The following is a 13,462-nucleotide window of genomic DNA, read 5'->3' on the forward strand; positions in this document are numbered from 1 at the left end:
ACCTGAGACACTCCTTTTATATGCAGGAGACTATTAACTGGAGCTCTAAGTTAATTTTCCAGAGAAAGGTAGTCGGGGATAGCCCCTATTAATGTCAGAAGAGTGTAGTATAACAGACAGATTTTTGTTTCGGGGGTAGATGCTCGAGCAGATCTAGGGGACCTCTTGAGTCTTGATCCGCCTCGCCCGCATGACCTTGTCATGGGTGGGGTCGGGGAGTCCCTCGAGTCCTGACCCGCCTTTGCCCATCAGGGCTCTTCCTCATGACCTTTGCCATGGGTGGCAAAGGTCTTCTGTGCTGGCTCCCGGCATTGTATGTTATCAATCTGAAGTGCTTCCAGTGAGATTTTAGGCATTAGTATTCCTCTTGGAATGTAGGTAGTAGCTTCTGAATCTCTTCAGAGCATTTTTTATCTCTTTATTTCTCAGGGTATAAATGGCTGGATTTAGGAGAGGTGTAATAACAGAGTAAAACACAGCAAGAAATTTGTCCACCCAGGTGATGCTGAGTGGCCACACATAGATGAAGATGCAAGGCCCAAAGAAGAGCACCACCACTGTGATGTGGGCAGTGCAGGTAGAGAGTGCCCTAGATGTACCAGCTTTAGAGCTTTGGCAAACAGTAAGAAGAATATATGTGTAGGATATCAGCAGCAGAACAAAGCAGGTCATGGCCAGAACCCCACTGTCAGCATTCATTAATATTCCCAAGTTATAAGAGTCTATGCAGGCAAGCTTGATTACCAGTGGTATATCACAGAAAAAGCTGTCAGTTTCCCTGGGGCCACAGAAAGGCAATTGCACAATCACAGCCGTTTGACTCATGGCATGCACAAAGCCAATGGTCCAGGAAGTTGCCACAAGCCCAATGCACTTTTGCAGGTTCATTATGGTTGAATAGTGGAGTGGCTTGCAGATGGCCACATAGCGGTCATAGGCCATTACCACCAATAGCACCATCTCACCCCCTCCAACAAAATGCACAAAGAGGATCTGGCACATGCAGCCTCCAAAGGAAATAGTTTTGTTCTCTCTGACAAAGTCTGTAATCATCTTAGGAGTAGTTACTGAAGAAAGCCACATATCAACAAAGGACAGGTTGGCCAACAAAAAGTACATGGGAGAATGCAGATGGGGGTCAGTGATGATTAAGATCATGATGAAAATATTTCCAGATACAATGATCAAATATAGCATAAAAAATATCAGTAAGAGTAAGACTTCCTTATTCCATGACTGACAAAGTCCCAGAAGCATGAATTCTGACACTACAGACCGATTTCTTTTATCCATTTACTCAGCATGTCCTCTAAAATAACCTAGAGAGAAAGATAGATTGTCAATTAGTAGGATGGGAAAGGCTACTTATTTTCTAGACTTTGGTTAAAATTTATCTCACTGAAATTTAAATTTCATTGAAATTCAGCATCTATATCTAAAAGTGAAAAGTATAATTGGGAAGATAAATTTTGGTAAAATACTCAGGGTAGCATGCCCCAAAAAGAAGTAAAATGCCTAAAACTGGCTTTCCAAGATCGGATTCTTATGAATGATTGAGAGGGTTCTTTCACAGTGAGGAAGTGAGAAAGGTCGGACAGCAATATGAAAGGCTGAGAAAAGATTATTGGGCCACCTAGAATCTAGTTTCAATTTGCTTCTCCAGTGAAAAGAATCTGGATGCGTGACCAACAACTGTTATAAGTTAATAATTAAAATTTAAGTAGTCTACCTAGGAAGATGATGGTGAATAGATACTGAAATCCAGAACAAATGACATGGCACAAAATTACAGTTTCTCTGTGTTAAGCATAATGATTTCTTCAAGCCTCAGTTGAACTTAAAAATAAAATAAAATAAGTGTTTAGTTTATTACTGTAAAATATGGGCTTCCCAGGTGGCTCAGTAAAGAATATAGCTGCAATGCAGGAGACCCAGGTTCCATCCCTGAGTCTGGACGATCCGCTGGAGAAAGGAATGGAAACCCACTCCAGCATTCTTGCCTGGAGAATTCCATGGACAGAAAAGCCTAGCAGGCTACAGTCCATGGGGTCACACAGAGTGAGATGTGCCTGAACAACCAACACTTCCACTTCACTTTTCAAGTATATGTTGGAAGAAGCTTTAGGAGAGAAGCTATACAGAAGGCCATATAAAAAATACCATGGCATGATAATTCAAATGCAAAATAAACCCATAATTTACCATTATTTAGGATCACAATTAAATGCAATTCATTTAGTGAACTGAATCTACTAGGAAAAAAATGTCAGGGGAATGTTATGTGAGAAAGGGATTGACCAAAGTTTCCACTTTGGTGGCAACCCAGACTCACGTTCTGATTTAATGACCTCTGCAGAGGTTTTTTATAACTCAAGTTTATCAATAGAAAATATTTACCTTCAACTATGCCAATGGATTCTTTGAAATATTGCCATAAAAGTTTTAAATGTATATTTTCTAAAGTGAAAATAAGCTACAGACATGTGTAAGCAAAGTACATCTTTGTTAGTACTGACTGATGTGAAGTTAAAACTTTAGAGATCACCTGTAAATGGAATAATGACATTGCCTATATTCATCCTGAAATAAATTGAGAATTCCTCTCAAGTTGGCTGGTGGAAAAGTAGTTATATCTCTCTCTTTTCATTTTATTTATTTTTCTTGACCTCATTTTACTTTTAGGCTGTTGCATCTCCTTTTTTTAATTTTATTTTTTTATTGACATATAGTTGATTCACAACATTGTGTTAGTTTTAGGTGTACAGCCAAGTGACTCAGTTATACACACACATGTACATACACGCACACACACACACACACACACACACACACACACACATATTTTTCAGATTCTTTCCCTTATAGGTAATTACAAATATTGAGTATAGTTCCCTGTGCTATACAGTAGGTCTTTATTAGCTATCTACATATATATAATAGTGCATATATGTTGATCCGAAACTCCTAATTTATCCCATCCCACCCTTTCCCCCCCTTATAACCACAAATTTGTTTTCTATGTCTGTGGGTCTATTTCTGGTTTGTATATAAGTTCATTTGTACATATGTTGCATCTTCTTTTATCCTTGAAATCTCAAGAGTGGTACCAAGAGGAGCAGGAGAGCAAAAATGAAAACCATTATCTCATCATGAGCACTAGTTTTCCCTTCCCTTATACTGAGAACTAATAAGCATAGATAAAGGATGGAAAGAAAGAATTTCTTAAAGGAATTAGGTAAGTCACATATTTGCTGGGAGAATGGGAACATGTGACAATAGTTTCACAACTAACAAATAAACAATCTCCATAATATTTATTTAATTTCTAAGGAAAAAATATTCTGATTATATATCCAAAAGGCCTTAGTTAGTTCAGCCGCTCAGTAGTGTCCAACTCTTTGCAACCCCATGAACTGCAGCCCTCCAGGCCTCCCATCCATCAACAACTCCGGAGTTCATCCAAACCTATCTCCATTGAGTCGGTGATGTCATCCAGCATCTCATCCTCTGTCGTCCCCTTCTCCTCCTCCCCTCAATCTTTCCCAGCATCAGGGTCTTTTCAAATGAGTCAGCTCTTCGCATCAGGTGGCCAAAGTATATTGGAGTTTCAGCTTCAAAATCAGTCTTACCAGTGAACACTCAGGACTGATCTCCTTTAAGATGGACTGGTTGGATATCCTTGCAGTCCAAGGGACTCTCAAGAGTCTTCTCCAACACCACAGTTCAAAAGCATCAATTCTTCAGTGCTCAGCTTTCTTTATAGTCCAACACTCACATCCACACATGACCACTGGAAAAACCATAGCCTTGACTAGACAGACCTTTGTTGAAAAAGTAGTCTCTGCTTTTTAATATGCTGTCTAGGTTGGTCATAACTTTCCTTCCAAGGAGTAAGCATCTTTTAATTTCATGGCTGCAATCACCATCTGCAGTGATTTTGGAGCCCAGAAAAATAAAATTCAGCCACTGTTTCCACTGTTCCCCCATCTATTTGCCATGAAGTGATGGGACTGGATGCCATGATTTTAATTTTCTGAATGTTGAGCTTTAAGCCAACTTTTTCACTGTCCTCTTTCACTTTCATCAAGAGGCTTTTTAGTTCTTCTTCACTTTCTGCGATAAGGGTGGTGTCATCTGCATATCTGAGGTTATTGATATTTCTCCCGGCAATCTTGATTCCAGTTTGTGCTTCTTCCAGCCCAGCATTTCTCATGATGTACTCTGCATATAAGTTAAATAAGCAGGGTGACAATATACAGCCTTGACGTACTCCTTTTCCTATTTGGAACCAGTCTGTTGTTCCGTGTCTGGTTCTAACTGTTGCTTCCTGACCTGCATATAGGTTTTTCAAGAGGCAGGTCAGGTGACCTAGTATTCCCATCTCTTTCAGAAGTTTCCACAGTTTATTGTGATCCACACAGTCAAAGGCTTTGGCATAGTCAATAAGGCAGAAATAGATGGTTTTCTGGAACTCTCTTGCTTTTTCAATGACCCAGCAGATGTTGGCAATTTAATCTCTGGTTCCTCTGCCTTTTCTAAAACAGCTTGAACATCTAGAAGTCCACAGTTCGCATATTGCTGAAGCCTGGCTCATAGAATTTTGAGCATTACTTTACTAGCGTGTGAGAAGAGTGCAATTGTGGGTAGTTTAAGCATTCTTTGGCATTGCCTTTCTTTGGGATTGGAATAACTGACTTTTCCAGTCCTGTGGCCACTGCTGAGTTTTCCAAATTTGCTGGCATATTGAGTGCAGCACTTTCACAGCATCATCTTCCAGGGTTTGAAATAGCTCAACTGGAATTCCATCACCTCCACTAGCTTGTTCGTAGCGATGCTTCCTAAGGCCCATTCCTAAAGCCCACTTGACTTCACATTCCAGGATGTCTGGCTCTAGATGAGTGATCACACCATTGTGTGAAGCTCTTTTTTGTACAGTTCTTCTTTGTATTCTTGCCACCTCTTCTTAGTATCTTCTGCTTCTGTTAGGTCCTTATCACTTCTGTCCTTTACTGAGCCCATCTTTTCATGAAATGTTCCCTTAGTATCTCTAATTTTCTCGAAGTGATCTCTAGTCTTTCCCATTCTATTATTTTCCTCTGTTTCTTTGCATTGATCACTGAGGAAAGCTTTCTTATCTCTCCTTGCTGTTCTTTGGAACTCTGCATTCAAATGGCCTATGTCTCCTTAGAAATTTGAATAATTTGACCTTTACCTTGAACTTAACTTTTGTCAGGGTAAATCTTCCCAAAACTAGTTTTCAATAATTAGTTTTGTAATGATTGGAATAAGAGACATGGAAGATAAACAATAGCAAAATTATAATTTCAACTGTGTTTGAGAGAGGAATTTGCTAAAAGAAAATTGTTTGCAAAGGAACAATTTATCAATAAGAAATCATATGTTTTCATCAGTTTTGAACTTGCTAATATTTCACAATGTTAGTAGAGATATTATTCGATCAATATCAGTCCAACATTTGGGATAATTCATAGAATAACCATGGACTTTTAAAAATAGTCAGATCTAGTCTGAACCCTGTTACTTGTTGACCTTATGCCTTTGAGCTAAATTTATTTCTGTTTCCATTTCCTCATCTGTAAAAAAGACAACACGCAGTCTAATAAACTTGTAATCAAGTCAGAAAATATACAGAAAGCAATTAAAATTTTGATAGCGCATATTTAATAAATATTGGTTATTTCCCTTCTTCATACATTAAAATGCAATCTAAAGCTCTACAGTTCCCAAAACTTACTGGAAAAAATCTTAATGAATGGAAAACCACCTTCTGTAACCAAAATACATGGCATAACCTTTCTTTGTGGGCTTCCCTGGTAGCTCAGCTGGTAAAGATTCTGCCTGCAATGCAGGAGACCCCAGTTTGAACCTAAAATACCTACTGCTTATATTTTCTTTAAAGTAATAAGTAGATGCTTAGCAACCCTATAGGATGTAGAGGCAAGTGAATTATCAGACTTGCTTATTGCTTTCCACGAGCTTAATAACCTTTTTACCTTTCAATTCTGCTTTTATCCAGGAGGCATTTAATATTTTAAAAAGACTGACAAGAGGTAGTTACACGTTCTTTTAAAGCACCTTTTGAATTCTATAACTTAGGGTCAGTTCAGTTCAGTCGATCAGTCGTGTCCAGCTCTTTGTGATCCGGTGAACTGCAGCACTCCAGGCCTCTGGTCCATCAACTCCGGAGTTCACCCAAACCTATCTCCATCGAGTCGGTGATGCCATACAGCCATCTCATCCTCTGCCGTCCCCTTCTCCTCCTGCCCTCAATCTTTCCCAGCATCAGGGTCTTTTCAAATGAGTCAGCTCTTTGCATCAGGTGGCCAAAGTATTAGAGTTTCAGCTTCAAAATCAGTCTTACCAATGAACACCCAGGACTGATATCCTTTGGAACGGACTAGTTGGATCTCCTTGCAGTCCAAGGGACTCTCAAGAGTCTTCTCCAACACCACAATTCAAAAGCATCAATTCTTCGGTGCTCAGCTTTCTTTATTGTCCAACTCTCACATTCAGACATGACCACTGGAAAAACCATAGCCTTGACTAGACACGGGCCTTTGTTGAGAAAGTAATGTATCTGCTTTTTAATATGCTGTCTAGGTTGGTCACGGACTTCCCTGGTGGTTCAGAGGGTAAGCATCTGTCTACAATGTGAGAGACCTGGGTTTGATCCCTGGGTTGGGAAGATTCCCTGGAGAAGGAAATGGCAACCCACTCCAGTACTTCTTGCCTTGAAAATCCCATGGACAGAGGAGCTTGGTGCAGGCTACTATCCATGGGGTCACAAAGAGTCAGGCACAACTGAGCGACTTCACTTTCTAGGTTGGTCATAACTTTCCTTCCAAGGAGTAAGCATCTTTTAATTTCATGGCTGCAATCACCATCTGCAGTGATTTTGGAGCCCAGAAAAACAGCCACTGTTTCCACTGTTTCCCCATCTATTTGCCACAAAGTGATTGGACTGGATACCATGATCCACCATAACTTAGGGTGGATTTTCACAAAAGGAAGTGGTGAAATTGAAAGATTTGAATTTTTCAGTTGGGATTAGTGAAATTGAAAAATTAGGGAAAGGAGGTAAACTGAGTTACTCTTTTTGAGTATTAAAATATAGCAACATATTTTTCATCCTAGTCTGGATGCCATGTGCTTCCATTAATTTTTTCATGATAGTAATCCTAAAGCTGTGAGGTTCTCAACACTTATAATATTACAAAGAGAAACTTGGACTCAGAGAATTTAATAGATTGCCTGATATAAACACTGGTTGAGGTACACAGGGAGATACTCCAAGTTCCTTCTTCTATTTAAAATTGCCTTCCTTTTTTCTAAAGTTACAAATTTTAATCCTGTTAATCCCATAACAAATGAGTTTTACATCACTTCTCACTGGATACATAACTTTTTTCACTTCTATCTCTATGCTAGAATTTGTCTTAGTATGCAATACTCTCTCTGATATAAAACACTTCTTTTCTTAAATGGTAAGAGCCATTTAGCCAGGATAGCTGGAAGTTGTTCAAAATCAAGTAGCTGTCAAAGCCCTGTGACCTCCCAAAGAAGACTTGAGAGCATCGCTGAGACACAGCATCATGATGATATGTGCATTTGTTAAAGAAGCCACAGAAATTCCAGTAGGGATAGAGTACGAGGAGAAAACCCATGAATGATCTCTTTAAAGTTCAGAAGTTAAATGAGCCATACTCAGGTCCAAGCATAACAGGCATGTGTGAGACAGAAACAGATATACTTTTTAAATTCTTTTAAAGAAGAGAGTCCCAGACAATATGAGATAACTTACATACACAATTTTCTCTAAGACCAGATTATTTTTTACTCTTCTCTTCTGTTATATGCTTGAGATAATCTCCATTGTTGGGTAGAGACAGTATCTATGCAAGAACTTTCCCTCAGCCTGACACATATCTACCACTGGAAGGAATCCCTTGGGTGAAATTCTCCTATTCTCTGTTTTGGACAGAACAAGATTCATGAAAATAATTTGCACTGGACATCTCTTGGGAACTTCTTTGTTAAGAGTAATAAAATTTGCATATTCTGAGACTCAAAAGAGGGAGACAAGAAAATCCACATATAAAGCAGCTAAGCATTAACCATAAGCGAAGTTTTAGATTATTTTTCATTTAACATATAAGTACTAGGCAGATGTCTTCTGTGATCTTAGTCTCTAACTAAATCTAAATCATCAGATACAGTTAAGGTTTTATTAATAGTTCCAGTTCCAAGAGAAATCATATCTTGACCGCTATGATATATGACCACCAACAGAAAACCTTGATATGGATGGCATGCTCTAATGCATGCCTAATCTTTTCTAAATAGACAGGTAATGTTGATCACCTGACTAATTTGTTTCAACATTATCTGTGATTACTTCAGGTCCTGATAGTTATGCACTGGAAGTCAAATTATTAAGACATCTTCCAAAGAACACAGATACTAGCATAAAATACATTTAATTTGATCTTTAAGGTCTTTTACATAATTTTATTGTGGTATAATTAATATATAACAAACAGCACATACTTAAAGTGTGCAATTTGATAAAATTTGACATATGTGTTCAACAATGAACATCATCAAAATCAAGAGAGTGAACGTATCCATCAGCCTTTATGTTCCTTGTTAACCCCTCTTTAATAGAAGAGATACAGGCATCCTGATGTTCATTGCACAATTATTTCAGTAGGCAAGATACAGAAATAATTTAAGTATACATCAATATATGAATGGATAAAGAAGATGTAACATAGACATAAATATATACACAATGGAATATTACTCAGTCAATGAAATAATTAAATTCTTCCATTTGCAACAGCATGGATGAACTGGAATGTCTTATATGCAATGAAATAAGCCATACAAAGAAAGGCAAATAGTGTGTGTTATCACTTATATGCGATCTCAAGCCGTTTCTTCAATGAGCTTCCAAAGAAGTCTCTCATGAGTTGTAACCTACTTACATCTCTCTTTCCCTCTGAATTTCTTTCCCATCTGTGAATATAATGTTATATTGTCAGGCACCTTGGTGTTGTCTTTTTTACTTTGGTGCACGAGGTGTTGATTTTACTAATAATTGTGGTTGTTGTTTAGTCACTAAGTCGTGTCCTACTGTAGCCTGCCGAGCTCCTCTGTCTATGAGATTTCCCAGACAACAATACTGGAGTGGGTTTCCTTCTCCAAGGGATCTTCCTGACCCAGGGATCAAATCCATATCACCTGCATTGGCAGGTGGATTCTTTACTACTGAGCCACCAGGGAAGCCAATACAAATAAGAAAACTCAGATAACAAAAAATAAGAATTTCATTTATTCAACAAATAGTTAATGTGGATAAATAAATGCAATGTATTTATATCATCTTGATTTAGTTCAAACTTGAATAATACCTCTTTTCTACTATCTTAAAATCTGGGAGGGGAGAAAAGATATGTATACAAACAAGTAAACATAAAGCAGCTTATGAAAAGTGTAAAAAGAAAGATACACAAATGGTGAAATAAAAATTCAGAGGTGGAAAAAGTGCTTCCATTAGGGGAATAAGGAGAATTTTTATGGGAAAATGTCATTTGAACTAGGCCCTGAAGGATAAATGGGATTTTGCAGGTACTGCTGTTTAATCGCTCAGTCGTATCCCACTCTTTGTGACCCCATGCCAGGCTTCCTTGTCCTTCACCATCTCCTGGAGTTTGCTCAAATTCATATCCATTGAATCAGTGATGCCATCCAACCATCTTGTCCTCTGTTGTCCACTCCTCCTGCCCTCAGTCTTTCCCAGCCAGCATCAGGGTCATTTCTAATGAGTTGATTCTTCACATCAGGTGGCAAAAGTATTGGAGTTTCAGCTTCAACATCAGTCCTTCTAATGAATATTCAGGATAGATTTCCTTTAGGATTGACTGGTTTAATCTCCTGCAGTCCAAGGGACTCTCAAGAGTCTTCTCCAACACCACAGCTCAAAAGCATCAATCTGCAGGTACAGAGGGAGGTAATGAGAATTCCATATAGAGAAAGTGGCCACAAAGAATCAAATATGGAAAACTAAAAGCTACTCAGAGAATGAAATGCTGTCCAAAATTATTCTGAAAGAAAGAGTAGGAAAAGGTAAGAAAGAAAGTCATTTGAAGTCTATTTGTGGAGAACTGGGAAATTTTTGAATAAGGAAACCACTGGTGGATTTTAAGCAGGCAAATGATAAAGACTGCTTTGGGGGTTTCTTAGTATCACCAAGAGGTAATAATGTCAAAGTAATATTTTTCCTCTTTAGTCTTTCAGTGTAAAGAGTTTGCTTTTATATGTTAACTGGGAAGTCACACATTCCTCTGAAGTATTTTAGTCAATAAGCTTAAATATTGATACTTCTCGCTCTTTTCTCTAAAATCTAAAGACTTCTACCATACTGCCCTTCTAAACGATACTTCCAAATTCTCCAAATTTTCATCATCAGTGTCCTACAGTTTCTATATCTCAACATTTGCCTCACTGGGGTCTCTGAACATTTCCTCTCTATTCTCCAAAATATACACAAGGATATTTGAAATATTCCTATCAGAACTTTGGCTGACATAGTGTGTCTTTTTTGCTCCACAAACTGTGTTTTCTGGAAACTTTTGGAATCTATATTTCAAGTGGGCAAGTTATTTGTAAATAATGGGCCCTCAGAGAAGTTGCTACTTCTCTTTACTGATCCCTCAGAGAATGTGCATTAATTTAACTTTATAAAGAAACTTTGGCTTGGAAGAGAACTTCCCTAAAGCTATAGAGGCCACGTCTCAGGAGAACTTGTGATAAAGAAAGTGAAATCTTAATTTTGTGAAGCAATAAACTCTTTACTCGGCTAGAGACAGAAGGATATGATTTATTAAACAGGTCTTAGAGATCTGGTCCACATTAAAACCATAGGTCTTTCTTCCGAGCATAGCAGAGAGTCTTGACACCATTACGCCAACTCCCTTTTATCCCCATCTCCTTATATTGATTTCCTAATGCTATTGATTTGGAGTGATTTTAAAAGGATTTAGATTGCTAAAAGATGCACACACTTCTAGCAAATCATTGTGAAAGACTTCTCAGAACACTGGTGTGGAAAATAAGTGGGAGAAAATTACTTTAGAAAATTTTGTGTTTGTGCTGAAAATATAAGCCTTCATAACTTTTAGGACCCACATGCCTGCATATTGCCATACACACACAAAAAAAAAATTTCAAGAAACTCAGATATCTGCAATCCTTTCCGTGAGAATATAGAGTAAAAAGAAATTTGCTTACGACAAAAGAAAGCATTTGCCTTCTCTTGAACTAGCTTATAAGTAAAATCAATCCCAAAAACTTGTGAAAAAAAATACTACAAAATATAGTCCCATACCTAGCTTCTTTTTTCTACAAAATTTTAAGTAAAAGACAAAGTGCAAACTGAAAGCCACTGATTTCTAGAGAATCACTGTAACGTTATAAAAGCCAGTGACGGTGAGTAACATTATGCTCTTATATTTTTATGTTGCAGAAAAACAGAGGTATTGCCCTTAAAATGGTTACTGCCAACTTACTGTAAAATATGTCCATTTATTTTTCACATTTTAATGATATGATAAGGAATATATTCAACTGAGACGTAAATTGTAAAATCTTCTCTGCTGAGTACTTCACCATAAGATGGGGTTAGTTAAAAAAAAAAAAAAAAACTAGTGCATTTATGGTGTTAACTTTGGGTTACATGCTATACAAAAACTGTCATAGATCATCTCTGTCCCCAAAATAACAAGCTTACAAAATATGTTTAAAGTTCTCTTGTTCTATCAAAGTAATGGAGAGATTCAGAAGCAGGCAAAAGTTTGTTTCTGTGCCACCAGTTACCTGCGATGCCCAGAACTCAGAGTATATAGCGGAACAAGCAAACTATATTCTCTTCCTAACTGATGAATTTTGGAAAAATATCTTCTCCTCATTCTCAAACAAGAACACATTTGAAATGAATTCTAAATGATAAATACATGTCTTTTGAACTTGCAGGTTACCGATCCAATGAACATCTCTGAGCCAGATTCCAGCTTTGCTTTCATAAGAGAATTTATACTCCTATGTTTTTCTTATGAGTGGAAGATTCAGAGCCTCCTCTTCTCACTCTTCCTTACAATATATGCTCTGACCATAACAGGGAATGGGACCATTATTTGTGCTTTATGGTGTGACCAGCGACTCCACATCCCCATGTACATATTCCTGGGGAATTTCTCCTTTCTAGAGATCTGGTATGTCTCTTCTACAGTCCCCAAGATGTTGGTCAACTTCCTCTCAGATAAAAAGACCATCTCCTTTGTTGGATGTTTCCTACAATTTTATTTCTTTTTTTCCTTGGGAACGACTGAATGCTTACTTTTGGCTGTCATGGCTTTTGATCGGTACCTTGCTATCTGCCGTCCCTTGCACTACCCTAATATCATGACTGGGCATCTCTGTGCCAAACTGGTCCTGATCTGCTGGGTCTGTGGATTTCTGTGGTTCCTGATCCCCATTGTTCTCATTTCTCGGATGCCCTTCTGTGGACCAAACATCATTGACCATGTTGTGTGTGACCCAGGGCCACTGTTCGCATTGGCATGTGTCTCTGCCCCCAAAACCCAATTGCTTTGCTACAGTCTAAGCTCAATAGTTATCTTTGGTAACTTCCTCTTCATCCTCGGGTCCTATACTCTTGTGCTAACAGCTGTGTTGCATATGCCTTCAGCTACTGGGAGACAGAAAGCCTTCTCCACCTGCGGGTCTCATCTGGCTGTGGTATCCCTGTTCTATGGCTCTCTGATGGTCATGTATGTGAGCCCAGGGCTTGGACATTCTGCTGGGATGCAGAAAGTTGCAACTTTGTTCTATGCTATGGTGACCCCACTCTTCAATCCCTTTATCTATAGCTTCCGGAATAAGGAGATAAAAGCAGCCTTGAGGAAACTTCTTGGGAGTTTCAACATAATGTAAGACATATTAGATGATCCATCCATTCTCAGGTTGGTATAGTCAAACATCAAACAATCAGAATTATATTGTCATCTAAGCTTCAAATATGGGTCTAGTGATATTAACTTATATCAGCCTGTGAAATAAAATATTTATGAGGCCATTTATAATCATAAAATGCTGAGATTTTATAGACAAATGGTAGTGTTGGGTTCCTCCTTGGCATTTAGCCTGTATGATAAGTAAAAAATGTACACCACACTTAAGTGTTTTTTGAATAGTTAATATGACTCACCTGTGGTCAAAATTCCTATCATCTATTTGATAATTTAGGTTAATAGTTCTGGGATCAATAAAATTATATCATTTTGCTTGTTCAGTTGGCTAGTTGTAAAGTAAAAAAGGAATCATTAATATATTATTTTCCAATTGTAGTTCTTATCATATTTGACTTTATTATCTTTGTGAT

The 13,462-nt window shown here is 38.0% G+C and overlaps 2 protein-coding genes across 2 annotated transcripts; one reads left to right on the top strand and one right to left on the bottom strand.

Moving 5' to 3' along the window:
- Positions 1 to 348: 348 nt before the first annotated feature.
- Positions 349 to 1,293, bottom strand: LOC120853679 (olfactory receptor 4K14-like). The gene has a single exon (XM_040227632.1). The coding sequence runs from the start codon at positions 1,291 to 1,293 to the stop codon at positions 349 to 351; it is 945 nt and encodes a 314-aa protein (XP_040083566.1).
- A 10,749-nt stretch (positions 1,294 to 12,042) lies between these two features.
- Positions 12,043 to 13,014, top strand: LOC120853315 (olfactory receptor 11H12-like). Its single transcript, XM_040227046.1, has one exon. It carries the CDS (start codon positions 12,067 to 12,069, stop codon positions 13,012 to 13,014), a length of 948 nt encoding a protein of 315 aa, XP_040082980.1. The 5' UTR covers positions 12,043 to 12,066.
- Positions 13,015 to 13,462: the final 448 nt, after the last annotated feature.

This window comes from Oryx dammah, unplaced genomic scaffold (genome assembly GCF_014754425.2).
Source record: "Oryx dammah isolate SB20612 unplaced genomic scaffold, SCBI_Odam_1.1 HiC_scaffold_26, whole genome shotgun sequence".
Lineage (NCBI taxonomy): Eukaryota > Metazoa > Chordata > Mammalia > Artiodactyla > Bovidae > Oryx > Oryx dammah.

Coding starts and splice junctions, on each gene's coding strand:
- LOC120853679 (XM_040227632.1), bottom strand. CDS start 1,293: ATGGATAAAAGAAATCGGTCTGTAGTGTCAGAATTCATGCTTCTGGGA.
- LOC120853315 (XM_040227046.1), top strand. CDS start 12,067: ATGAACATCTCTGAGCCAGATTCCAGCTTTGCTTTCATAAGAGAATTT.